Raw genomic sequence first — 14250 nt, forward strand, 5'->3', positions numbered from 1 at the left:
TTAGTAATTTTGGAAGCTATTCTTCCAATAAGCTAGATTTCTTGTTTCAGGATTTGTTTCAATGTATAATTAGCTTTTCAAGTTTGATTAATCAACTGTTTCCATCTATTTCAATTAAACTAATATTTCTCGAAGAAAAAGATCATCACACTAGATGACACATTATTTTAATGTAGTCTTTGGAAGAAAAACAACAGCTAAAATACTTTTTTGATACGTATCATCGTTTTTCAATAAAGCATTCAAAGTTGCAATTTTCAAAAAAAGTTCGCCACAATAAGAAGGTTAGAACCAAAGAAGAGGTAGAGTTTGTAATCTAATAATATTGTATGTGCTAGAACCCACTACAATGTGCATTTTCCACAATTGTTTCACATGTATTTTCATGTGGTTTTCTAGAAAGTGAATATAAGATACTGTAGCAGCTATTCTCTATCTATGAAAATTGTTTATATTGAATATAACAGGAACTATTATAAAATAAATGAAATAATAAACAGGAATAAATTGTAGAATTAAAAAAAATACTGAAATTCAAAAACCATTTTTAATTTCAAATTATTATGGGGGTTATTCATCCACTCATCCATGTGTAATAAGTTAATTTATTATAATTAATAAATTTAATTAATGCAGAAAGTATTTGTTCAATTCTCTCATTACTCACAAAGATGTAGGAAACTAGAATACAAACAAAAAATAAATATGAAATCCACTTTCAAAAATGAGCAAGCCTTTTTTTGTTCACATTCTTGGAAGAATAAGAATAAGAATCTATATTATCATAGACATTGTTAACAATGCATTGATAAATGTCAAAAATAGGTACTAGATATTACATAATACAATTAATATATACAAATAATATTAGCCTACAAATATTTGGTCCAGTCAATTACATGAAATTCTTGGATGTTATCTTAAAAACTTTCAGCTTTCAGTACAGTTTTCAATTTCCTTTTGAAGAATGTAAGAGGCAGTGCCTTAATTTCTAGTGGTAATGAATTGTACAGTTTAACAGATGTGTACAGAAGATTTTTTTGTGAAGTTGTGAACCTGAACTATTGAACTCTGATATTATTCCTATTTCTGGTTTCATATCCATGACAGTCACTATTTAATTTTAAAAAATCCAGATTACTTAACTAACACTAAATAATACATACAAAGAATAGACAGTTAATATTCCCAATTTTGTGAAAAAAGGTTTACAGTGGGTCCTCATATCAACATTACAAATCAATCTAATTGCTTTCTTTTGGAGTATAAATATTTTTGAGACATGAGTACTAGAGCCCCATAATAGTATACCATAGGACAGTAAACTTTGTATTTGAGAGAAATACACATTTAATAATATATTAATATCTACAGTTAACTTTAACCTTCTCAGCAAGTAGAGTACCTTTGCTATTTTTTTCACTAATTAACTCTGCATATGTGGTTGCCAATTAAGTTTGGGATCAAGAACAATACCTAGAAATTTTAAAGGTTCAGTCCCTACTTCATTGTTTGAATTTCTATTATAGGTGAACATAATAATTACTAGCACAACAATCATTAAGGAGTAGAGAGCTATCAACTAGACAATTTTTTACACCTGCTTCGGATTTACAACTAACTTTGAGACCAAAATCATCAGCAAAGTGAAATCCTGCTTCATCAGTGCCTTCTATATTACAAATTATGTTGTTAAGACTACTTATTTTCTGGTACACATAATCTGCAGTAACAGGTTGGAAAAAATGATACATTAGGCCTATTGCACTTATTGATGTAGTGAGAGGTGAGATGTTCACTAACTGGCACATTTTCACTAATTTCCTCAACTTTTTCAATGAAAAAGTTGTTAAATGAATCAGCGTTGTTATCATCATGTGAGGCAGCTTGCTAGGCTGAATGATAAAAAACTACTGTTAACTGCTTACCATGGACTTATTCTATCTCATATTAGGTATGCTATTTTAGTATGGGGTAATTCATCTCAACAAAATATGGACAGAGTGTTTAAGATTCAAAAGAAGGCACTCAGATGTATAGAGAAAGTGAATAGGTTAGACTCTTGTAGGCCTTTATTTAAAAAGCTTGGTCTATTAACTGTGCCATCTTGTATGTATATGAAGTTGTAATGCATGTGAAAACGAGTGGTGTGATCCAGAATTCAGATGTTCATGAGTATAATACGCGAAACAGAGCAGATTATCATATAATGGGTCACAATAGTAGGTTATTTGAACAAAAACCAGATTATATTGGTAGGAAATTTTATAACAAGCTACCTCAAATCTTGAAAAGTAATGATGATTTGAAGATTTTCAAAAAACAAATGAAAAAATATTTAGTTGATAGAGCTTTTTATAGTGTACAAGATTTCCTTTCAAACCTAAACTAGGTTGAACTACTTAGTGTTGGAATTATTATGTAATAACATGTCTTGTCTTATACTCTCCATGACTGGAGTCTTTAGGACGTAATCTCAAAAAAAAAAAAAAATCAATAGCTTCATTGTTGACATTTGTAAGAATTTTAACTACCTTCCATGCAGCTTGAGTTTTATTTTTTGAGTGCTCTATTTTGTTGTTGAAATAATTCATTTTTGCATTCTTAATAGCAATTCTATACTCTTTCTTACAGCTTTTATATTTATCTCTAAACTGATTAGTCTTAAAAAATTCAGTGAGCTATAATATTCATCACAACTATGTTTGAGTTTCATTAAATCAGCAGTATACCATCCATCATCCAGCTTAGGCTTACTAACTTTGAAACCTCTAAGAGGATAAGCAGCATTAACAGCTGACATATACAAATCAAAAAACTTCTTAAACTTATCATTAGCATCATTAAGCAAATACACCACACTCCAGTGTATGATACTAATATTAGCCTAACAAATAAATAAGTGTTCTGATCATTAACTAACCCAACTAGCTTTTTGTTTACACTAGAAAAACTTTGAGAGTCATTTTTCACATTTATTATAGATTTAAATAGTAGGGCATGATGATCTGACAGTAGATGTGTATTGATAACTCGGGTCACATGTCTGCTATCATGAATATCAGTCACAACATTATCAATACAGTGGCCATCATTCAGTGTGCCTGGTCTAGTGATTTCATTTGTAGAAATATGGATACCAAAACATTCAAACAAATTGCAAAGATCTCTATTAAAATTATCATTTACATTAAAGTTGACATTGAAATCAGCACATAATATTAAGTTATAGTTACATTTATAAATGACACATAATATATCATTAAGACAGGATAGAGAGTTGTTAAAAAAACTAACATCATTATTATAGGGTCTGTACAATGACAAAACAATTATTTTCTCATTTGGAAGTTCAATTGCAGCAGCTTCACAAACTATTCCTATAGAAAGTTCCTTTACTATGCTTAATTCTTTGAATTCCAATCCATTAATTAGAAAAATTGCTGCTCCACCATGAATGGAATTTTTTCTTCCATAGAAGGACCCAAGTTCATAGCCAGGTATTGTAAGATAGCTACAGTCATCGTTTGTTAACCAGTGTTCACAAACAGTAATAATTATCTTAGCATTATAGTTATAACATAAGAGGGTTATAACATATAGTTATAATACACAAATATATTTTAATTTGTTTGATATATCCTGGACATTCAAAAATGTAGTGTTTAGAAAAGCTTCATTAGCTGTTAATTTATCATTAGTCCCAGGCCCAGGATTGATATCGTTTGCATATCAATTCCTAACTTTCGACCTATTAACAGAGTTATTTATATTAAATTACATGGCTGAAGAGGAATGATTTTAGGACTAACTTGACTTTTATGATCTAAATATTTATTTACACAATTGAGAATTTCATTGCCAATGAGCTTCTTACCAATTATTCTATTCAGGTATATATTTACAGTATATATCCTAATAGAATAAGATTCTTGTGCAGATTTAGTTGAGCTTGTAAGTAGTGATAGAAATGAAGGAATTACATTTGCGATTTAATTTTTTGTTACATTTATTTATTTCGAATCACTCAATTACATAGGTACACTCTGTGAGTAGTGATGCGGTTTACTTTTAATTTCTACTTTTGATGTGTCTTATTCTTGATTTCGTTTCAAAATGTTGATAACCTTAAAGCATTACTAAATCTCATAAGGAAATAATTGAACAAGAAGCAAGCTAAATAGTACAAGTAATTATAATAATTCAAGTACAAGTTATAATTCTATAACTGACTTACCTTCAAAGCAATTCAAAATTTGATCACTGCTTGAATAATCTTTTTGGACATTTTGACACAATCACAACATCACAAAACACAATATCACTTCCACTCTGCAGACAACAATCAGCTGACAGACGAGGACAAGAGAAGAATATTATTCCATTCACAACAGAAACGGCGCAAACTTCAATACATAACCTCAAATCGAGTTCAGTCTGAATAAATGGCGCGAAAGCTCAGACCCACGGGAGTGAACTATTATACTCCATCACACAAACGCCATATCACATGGTAGGTCTGTGGAGCAACTAAAGATGCTTGGACCAACTTACTCGAACAGACCAACACGAGTTGTACAAATTTATACAAACGACCCACTTTGTGTTAAGGAATGAACCTATATATATATATATATATACATTGTGTGCTCTTGTTATCAGTTTTGTCGGGTCAATAATGATTTGTTTGAAGTGTAATTCGGATGTTCCAGAGCAGGATTTTATAACATGTAAATCTTGTGGCACAAAATGTCATTTTTTGTGTCAACTGATTAAAGAATCGAATTTTAGAAAAATGTTGGTTGATAATAGAGCGAAGTGGAAGTGCATTGCCTGTAAGACAGGCTCGGTTGGGTCGTCGGATAGTGCGGCGTCAACAGATAGTGCGGCGTTATCAGTGCAAGCATTGTCTACTGCCGGCAATGCCGATAACAAACAATCGCTTTCTGTGTTGGATATACAGGCTATTGGACGTGTAGTTAAAGAAATAATAAGTTCTGAACTGTCACCCACATTCAAAGAAGATTTCCAATCAGTGAAACATTCTATAGAATTCATGTCCAATGAGTTCGATTCTTTCAAAAACGATCTACTAAAACATAAGGAAGAAGTTAATAAATTAAATAAGGAAGTCATGACACTTAAACAAGAAAATGGAAAATTGAAAAGCAAAGTGGCGGAAATGCAGGGATATACGCGCAAAGACAGTGTTGTTGTAACGGGTATTCCAGAAACAAAAAGTGAATCGGTGTTTGAACTTTTCAATAAACTTTCTTCTGTTATTAATAGTCCTGTTGTTTCAAATGGTCTGAGTACTGCACATAGACTACCATCTCGGGGAAAAGAGCAAATCAAGCCGATTGTCTTCAAATTCGTTCAAAGACAAGACAAAGAAGACTGGCTGGCCGATTTCAAACAAGCTGCTAGTGAAGATAATGGAGGTGCGGGGATTTCTACGAAGACACTGTGTCGGTCTCTTGCTGAAGGTCGTGTGTGCGCTTATCAGCATCTCAATCTCACCCCCACCACAATGGAACTGTTCAGAGAAACGAAAAAACTTGCTACCCAGAAAGGATATCGGTTTGTTTGGATAAGAGATGGTAAGATTCTTGTAAGAAAGGAGGAAGGTGAGAAGCCTATACAAGTGAAAAATGAGATGGACCTCAAGAAAATCTAGGTTTAAAACAAAAACGGGTTTTTTCTATTCAGCTAATATTTCTATTTAATTTTAAATGGAAATTTGCGATTTAGTAGAGGATCTTGATCTTATAGACAGATGTGAAACAATTAATTAAAAAAATTTAAACGGGATAGCAACGTTTTTTCATTCAATATCGTTAAAACTTTTTCATTTGAACATAAGAAGTATTATTAAGAACTTCGATGAATTGTGTTTATTTTTATCTAGTGTTGATGCGCAATATGATTTAATAGTTCTCACTGAGACGTGGCTATCACAAGATTCTGGTTTCGAGTTGAACAATTATGATAAGGTTGTGAAACCAACAAAATTTAATAAATCTGATGGAATAGTAATTTATGTTAAACATGGAATAAAATTAGATATTCTGAGTATAAATATTGGTAATACTAATTCTTTAAATTTTAAAATGACATATGGAGATGTAGAGTTTTGCTGTACAGCATTGTACACCTATTGTATAGATCACCTAATGAACCGACGCTTTGGCTTTTTTAGATGATTTGGAGATATTCATTAGTCAAACAACTTGTTATGAAAACAAAATCTTGATTGGAGATACAAATATTGATATTTTGGGTAATGATCTAACCCAAATAGGTCATAAATACTTGAATATGCTTTTGGAATATGGTTATACTAATTATTTACACGGTTGCACTGGACATTCATTATATCGTGAATCATGTATTGATCATCTGTTTCTCAAATCTAAGATATGTACATTGAACCCAGCTATATACAATTGTTCTATAACAGATCATGAAGCTATTATGGGGCGAATTCAGTTTATAAAAAATAGTAGTTTAGAGCCTAATAAGAAGCCTGTACAGTATGATGCATTATTTTTTGACGACCACCTGTTTAAAATTAAAATTAAAGAAGTGTCATGGGATGGAGTCTATTATGAAAAGGATGCTAAAGTAGCTTTTAGCAGATTCTATGATAAAATAGTAGATGTTTTTAATTCGTGTTCATCTTCGAAGCAGAAAAGTAGTAATAGAAAGAAACGATTGAAACCTTGGATAACTAAAGGGTTATTGAAATGTATCAGGAAAAGGAATAATATGTCACTCAAAATAAGGGAGCAGCCGTTCAACACGATTAATGTTCGTTATTATAAGAAATACAACACTATTTTGAAGGCACTGATACGTTCTGCAAAGGAGATTTTCTTTAGAAATGAGTTTGTAAATTGCGGTAAGGACTTGAAAAAGGTGTGGAAAACTATAAATGACGCTACTGATTCCAAATCTCGAGACCAAAATGTTATTCAAGAAATTAATATACCTGATGGTAGAGTAGTAAAATCCACTGAAAGTGAACAAATGGCTGAAGAGTTTGATACATTTTTCATTGATGTTGGACAGAAAATTTCGAATAGGGTCAAAGAGACAGGTTCAAATTCAAATAATATCCAGTATAAGGTCGATAGATCATTTTGTAGGTCGTTTTTCTTTTATCCAGCTACGGCCTGTGAGGTGAGAAATAACATATTGGGGCTTAAAAAAGGTACTGCTCCGGGAGTAGATGGAATCTATTCAAAATGTCTGATAGAAAATTCTTCAGCAATGTGTGACCCGTTGAAGCATATTATAAATCTTTGCTTCCAACAGGGGTATTTTCCAGATGAAATGAAAATAGCTACAGTTATTCCTCTCTAGAAGGGTGGTAGTAGGACTGAACTTGGTAACTATCGTCCTATCTCCCTACTCTCAAGTATATCCAAAGTAATTGAAAAGTGTGTAAAGTTGAGGCTGGTATCCTATTTGGAAAAACACAACATTTTGTTCAGTAATCAATATGGATTTCGAAAAGGTATGAGTACATCTGATGCAATTTTTAGAGTAACAAGGGAAATTTTGAGAAAATTAGATAATGGGGACAAATGCTTAGGAATATTTCTGGATTTACAAAAAGCATTTGACACAGTTGACCATAGAATTCTAATGGATAAAATGGAAGCAATAGGAATAAGAGGTATTGCATTGTCATTCTTTGAGTCATATTTAAATTGTAGAAGACAAAAAGTTAGGCTTGATAAAAAGACAAGTGGACTATTGAATGTGAATATTGGAGTTCCACAAGGAACAGTGCTTGGGCCAGTTTTGTTCTTAATATACAAAAATGATTTATTAAATATAAATCTGGGGAATTGCTCCTTGTACTCTTTTGCGGATGACACAGTTGCTAGAGTTTGGGGGGGGGGAAACTTGGCCAATCATCTTCCAGAGAGCTAATAAATGCTTTGATGTTATCAAGTCCTGGTTAAAGAATAGTCTCCTACATTTGAATATTCAAAAAACTAGATTTCTTCCCTTTTCATTGTCGTCCTCTGGATTGCCTCCAGATAATACTGACTGTAAACTAGTATCACATAAAATAAATTGTGCCAGTCCATACTACAGCTGTGGATGTCCTACATTAGAGAAAGAAAATGAAATAAAATATTTAGGTGTAGTATTGGATGTACATTTACGGTGGAGCTCGCACATTTCATACATCTGTTCAAAACTTAGAAAATTAATTTATAAATTCGTTCAATTAAGGAATATCCTTCCTATCTATCAATTAAGAATGGTATTCTTGGCACTGATACAGTCAATTATCTGCTATGGTATTGTATCCTGGGGAAGTTGTGAGAGTTCAATTTTGCAACCTCTCATAATTCTTTATAAAACAATAATAAAAATATGTTTAAAGAGACCCATAAGATATCCAACCGAAGTATTGTATAAAGAATTTGGCGTTTTTAGTGTTGATACCCTATTTGAAATAAATCTTTTGAAGTTTGTGTATTTAAGATGTTCAGAGTTTCCAGTTATGGATGAACATGTATATTCCACTCGTTGAAATCTTGCTAATAAATTGAAAGAACCCTTCACAAGAAGTAGAGTGGCCTCCTTACATGCTTTTGCTAAGGGACCACGACTTTTCAATAAACTGCAATCAGCTATATCAGATGCATCCAGTTACAATTTGTTTAAGAATAGACTTAATCGCTTCTATGAAGAAAAACATTTAATAGAGGTGTAATATTATTTACATTTTTTTGCTGTCTTCATTCAAATGTAATTTATTGTTAAAGATTCATAATCCCATCTTGTGAAACGCACACTGATTATTGTATAAAATTTACTTAATTGTTTGATACCTCAAAATTGTTATTGTATTATAATTAAGTTGACTCAACTAGAGAGCGAGACATCCCTCAACACAGGTTTAGCCTAAAGAGGGATGCACTGTGGTTTTTTCTGTTACATGCTTAATATTATTATCTATGTTCAATTATTATGCTTAAGGTATGTATTCGTATTACCAATTGTAATGTTCAACCATTATGTTTAATGTATGTATTTGTATTACCAATTATTGTAAAAATGCAGTGAAATAAACGAATTATTATTATAATTATGTGTTTCCCCCCCCCCTCTAATTGAACGAACTTGACTATCACATTCTTGAAAATACATGTAATGAATTTTCCAATAAATGCAATTAATTTTCTAATATATGCATTTAAAAAAACTATCTAAAAATCGCTTTTATTAAAGTATTGTACTCTTTGGTAAAACCGAAGTTAGTCTTAGAACTTTTTTATTTTTTGTCTCCACAAATGTAACGATTTATTTCTAGTTCTGAACTTGCAGCAGGCGCTCAGGTTTTCCTTGCTGACTGTGCCAACAAGTAATATTAATTTGTTACTGTAGAAAACTTAATTGTTCTAATTGTATTGTAAATTTGAAATTATTTCAAGTTTTCTTATGTTATTGTAATGCTATATTGGTGAATAAATTGTTATTATTATTATCATTGCCTTAGTTATTCAGTTGCTTATCTCTTTTATTTGAGGAACTTGAATATTTTAAAAATTAAAGTTTCTAATTGAGAATTATGATATTCCAATAACAACGTACTTGCACGCTTAACATGGTCCAGTGACTTGAAACAGCCCCAGGTACAACAATATGGCAATCGTTCCTGTTTTAGTAAAACACAGTAGGCTATATATGTATTTTGCAAACCTTATTTTTGTTATGCTGCATTCTAATGAAAATCAAAGGATAAAACTCTATTTGAAAAATTTAACTTTGACCATTACTTGCCTGGAATTGTATTGACTTGCGCCTCCATCGCTAGTCTTTTTGATTCAAGCTTGTCACCCATGCCTCTGATAGCGGACGCACTAGGGCCAATAAAGGCAACACCCATCGATTCCTGGACAGGCAATGACAATAATGAAACAATTTCAATTCAAATAATACAATTCCAAATTAATGGGAGGCTTGTGATGTCTATTAATATAAAATTCAAGTTTGGAAAAATATTTTGAATACCGCTTACTGAATTCAATTCTACTGTAAAAATCTCTAAAAAACTGTGCCACCATTTTTATAAATACACTGAAATCTTGTCTAAAAAGATTGAAGAGCAATTAATGACCAATGGAATAAAGGTTCAAAGGCTGTGAAAAAGCTGAAAAAACTTTCTACTGGTGATATTTTTCAAAGTTTTTTGATTTGTATACTATCAAGCTATCGAAATGAAAAAGTCTTTTTAGGGATAATGTTTTTCCGATCGGAAAAAAGTTTTCCTGAAAAAACTTTTCTATTTTGATAGCTTGATAGTACACAAATCGAAAAACTTTAAAATAATATCACCAGTAGAAAGTTTATTTAGCCTTTGCACAGCCTCAAATTAATAAGATATGCAGTTCTCACCATGTTGGAATATAATAATTCATGTAAAACTATATTTTGTATTATTTCTATTGTAATGTCAAAATTATTTATGTGTTTGAACAACTATGGTGGCAGCACTGTCATGTTGAAAAAAACGCAGTCGGTATGTAAAATCGTTTTCTTTGTGAGTTTCCCTTTCAATTTATTCTTTAAAAGTAAAACTAAAACTTTATCAGGTTATGGGCCCAGATAATAACTCCTATGTTCAAGCCATTTACGTGCGGCTTCTGGTGCTCTATCATGCTTTAATAATAGCCAAAAACGTAAAAACTAGTAAAAAGTTTAATCTTGGAACAAGTAAAACATGAAAAGTGATTATTGGTTTTTCTCTTAAAATAATAGTAAAAGGTAACAACAAAATGGCGATGATGGATGGGGAAAATTATGTGCATAAGCTGAAGGATGCAGAATCATTCACTATGTGGGAATTTGAAATTAAAATATTACTTAAAGCTAAAGATCTGATGGATGTGGTAGATGGAACTGAAACTTCAGAACAACAGGGTGAAAGTGCTGATAAGATTAAGATTTTCAAAAACAAAGACGCAAAAGCTCAACATTACATCTTGATGACACTGGACAATGATGTAAAAATACATATTATATCGTGTAATAGTGCCAAGGAAATGTATGACACATTGAAAAATTTATTTAAACGTGACACAACTCAACAAAAATGTGCTCTTCTTCAAGACTTTTATACATGCAAGTTCTCTACAGATAAAGACATGATGGGTAACCTAACATACATTCAAAACATCGCATACAAATTGAACAGACTTGACCAGAAAATCGATGAAACAATGGTGATTACTAAAATACTGAGTGTACTCCCAGAACAGTAGAAACATTTTTCAAGTGCGTGGGATTCTACAGTAAACACGGAAAAGACTTTGGATAATCTAAAGGCTAGACTTCTCCAAGAAGAAATTAAATGGTCAGGTGAGAGCGAATCTCTGTTGTTTAAAACAGTAAGACAAGAACGAGGTGAGATCAAGGCTTCTACTTCCAATAGTAAGACAACAAAATGCTACTCCTGTAATGAATATGGACACATTCGTAATAACTGCCCAAATAACAGGTCTAAAAAAAATGTTTGTACTTATTGCAAAAAGTCGAATCATTATGAAAAGGATTGTTTTTTGAAAAACAAGTCATGTAAAATCTGTAAAAAAACTAATCACAATGAAAAATACTGTTACTTTCGTAATAAGGCTCAAAGTAAAACATCTTTTCTAATTGAAGTAAATAGTTCAATAAGTCATAGCCTAAAAGCAACTGAGGGTCAGGATGTTTCCAATAAAGCATTTATCATAGATAGTGGTTGTACACCAAACCACATGACTAATGATGTCAGTATTTTAGATAATGTAAAAACATGTAAACAAACGATATCTGTTGCCAAGAAAGATCAAAGTATGGTAGCATTAGCTTCAGGAGTTGTAAACTCAGAACAGTGTATACTTAAAAATGTTACATATGTCCCAGATCTCACTAATAATTTAATGTCAGTAAATGCAATTACCGATAATGGTGGAAAAGTTTTGTTTACTAAAAGTAAAGTCCAAATCATGTAAAACGAAATTGTTATTTTGGAAGGGAATAAAAATAAGCAAGGTTTATATGAAGTTCAATTAAAAGAAGAAATTGAAATAATGTAACTATTGCAGAATATGCCAGTAAAGTAGGTAATCATGACAAGGCTATAGTAAATCATATTTCTAAGAAGATTGACAAAGATTCTGAATCCAGTTTCTCAAATCATTCAGAAGCAATGAATTGGCATAGGAAATTAGGTCATATTAGTTTCAAGAATCTTGAAAAATTATCCGAAATTTCAGTAGGAATTCCATCAAATGTATTGAATATTTGTGAAGAGGAATTTTGTAATATTTGTTCAAAAGCCAAACAAGTAAGAAAACCTTTCAATTCCATGAGAAATAGAGCATCAAATTTTTTGCAAGTAATTCATTCAGATTTATGTGGTCCTATTGATCCACAAACTCATGATGGTAAAAATTATTTTTTCACATGTGTTGATGATTTCAGTCATTTTTGTAAAGTCTATTTGTTAAGATCTAAGAATGAAACTGCTACTTATTAGAAAGAATAAGCTCATTTCAATCTCAAAGTTGCTAAAATCAGGTGTGATAATGGTGGGGAATATGTATCTAATTGCTTGAAAAACTGGTGTAAATCACTGGGAATTGTGCTAGATTATACTATACCCTATTCACCCCAACTAAATGGAACTTCTGAACGAATGAACAGAACATTAATGGAAAAAGCAAGAGCATTAATTTTTGATTCAAATTTACCCAAAAGTATGTGGGGAGAGGCTGTATTAACATCTGCCTATCTTATAAATCGTAGTCCAACTGTTAGTATTGATACAACACCTGCTGAAAAATGGTATGGTAGAAAACCAGATTTGAATAAATTGAACATATTTGGTTTTAAAGTACATTCAAAAGTATTAGGTCCACTTAAAAAACTTGACAGCCGTGGCAAAGAGGCAATTTTTGTAGGATATGCCCCAAATGGTTATAGATTATGGGATCCAGTAAAAAGAAAGATTTTTATCTCGAGAGATGTTTTGTTTAATGAAAAAGAAGAAATGTTCTATTCAAATGAAACTGTAAAAGACCAAAATGAAATGCTTGTAAAATGTAGACAAAATAGAAATGATTTAGAAAATCAGAGAGAACAAGAAAATAAATGTACAAGAAGCAGAGATGATGAATGAAAGAGAACAAGAAGCAGAGATCAGGAATAAGATGAATGAAAGAGAACAAGAAGCAGATATGATGAATGGAAGAGAACAAGAAGTAGAGATGATGAATGAAAGAGAACAAGAAGCAGAGATTAGGAATGAGATGAATGAAAGAGAACAAGAAGCAGAGATGGTGAATGAGGATCAATTAGAAGAAGTGAATTAACATTATAGTTTGAGACCAAGAAATAATATAAGATTACCTGCTAGATACAATGATGGACAAGTAATGTTAACATTTATGGAATGCATGGAGAGTGAGGACAGAGAAAAATGGAAAGAAGCAATAAATAAAGAGAAAGTATCTTTGAAAAAGAATAATACTTGGAGTATTGTTGATGAAAAAAAAACTACAGGAAAGGAAATTTTAACAAGTAGGTGGGTATTCGAAGTAAAAGATAATGGGATATACAAGGCTAGGTTAGTTGTTAGAGGATGTCAACAGAAAGAAGGTTCAATCGATTTTAAAGATACTTTTAGTCCTGTAGTAGACAATGCATCATTAAGAATAATTTTGTTTTCAATTGCAGCGCAGGATAATTTGAAAATCCAAACATTTGATGTAAAAACTGCTTTTTTGTATGGGGAATTAGATGATGAAATTTTTATGAGAATTCCAGAAGGATTTGGTGATGAAGAAGGAAAGGTATGTAGATTGAAGAAAGCCCTTTATGGATTAAAACAAGCCCCTTCTCAATGGAATAAAAAACTAATATTTTTTCTAAAGCAAGAAGGTCTACATCAACGAAAATCTGATCAATGCATTTTCAAAGACAGTTCAAATGAACTTTATTCAGCCATACATGTAGATGATGGAATTTTGATGAGCAAGGATGAAACTAAAATGAATAATCTATTGGAAAAAATTAATGAAAAATTTTCAAATGACAGTAAATGAGAATCCAGCTAGTTATTTAGGTTTGGAAATAAGAAAAAACAAAGAAGGCATTTTTGTAACACAGACAAGCTATTCTAAGAAAGTTCTTGAAAATTTTAGTATGACTGGCAGTAAATATCAAAATACACCCATAGTA

At 31.4% G+C, this 14250-nt stretch overlaps 1 protein-coding gene across 1 annotated transcript in view; it reads right to left on the reverse strand.

The window, feature by feature from the left end:
- Positions 1-14250, reverse strand: part of LOC111045727 (propionyl-CoA carboxylase alpha chain, mitochondrial) — a 205471-nt gene that overhangs the window by 119329 nt on the left and 71892 nt on the right. Inside the window, exon 4 of the mRNA XM_039423810.1 lies at positions 9808-9919. Coding sequence (XP_039279744.1) covers positions 9808-9919 — 112 coding nt within the window. The remainder of the gene's footprint in view (positions 1-9807; positions 9920-14250) is intronic.

This window comes from Nilaparvata lugens, chromosome 3 (genome assembly GCF_014356525.2).
Source record: "Nilaparvata lugens isolate BPH chromosome 3, ASM1435652v1, whole genome shotgun sequence".
NCBI lineage: Eukaryota > Metazoa > Arthropoda > Insecta > Hemiptera > Delphacidae > Nilaparvata > Nilaparvata lugens.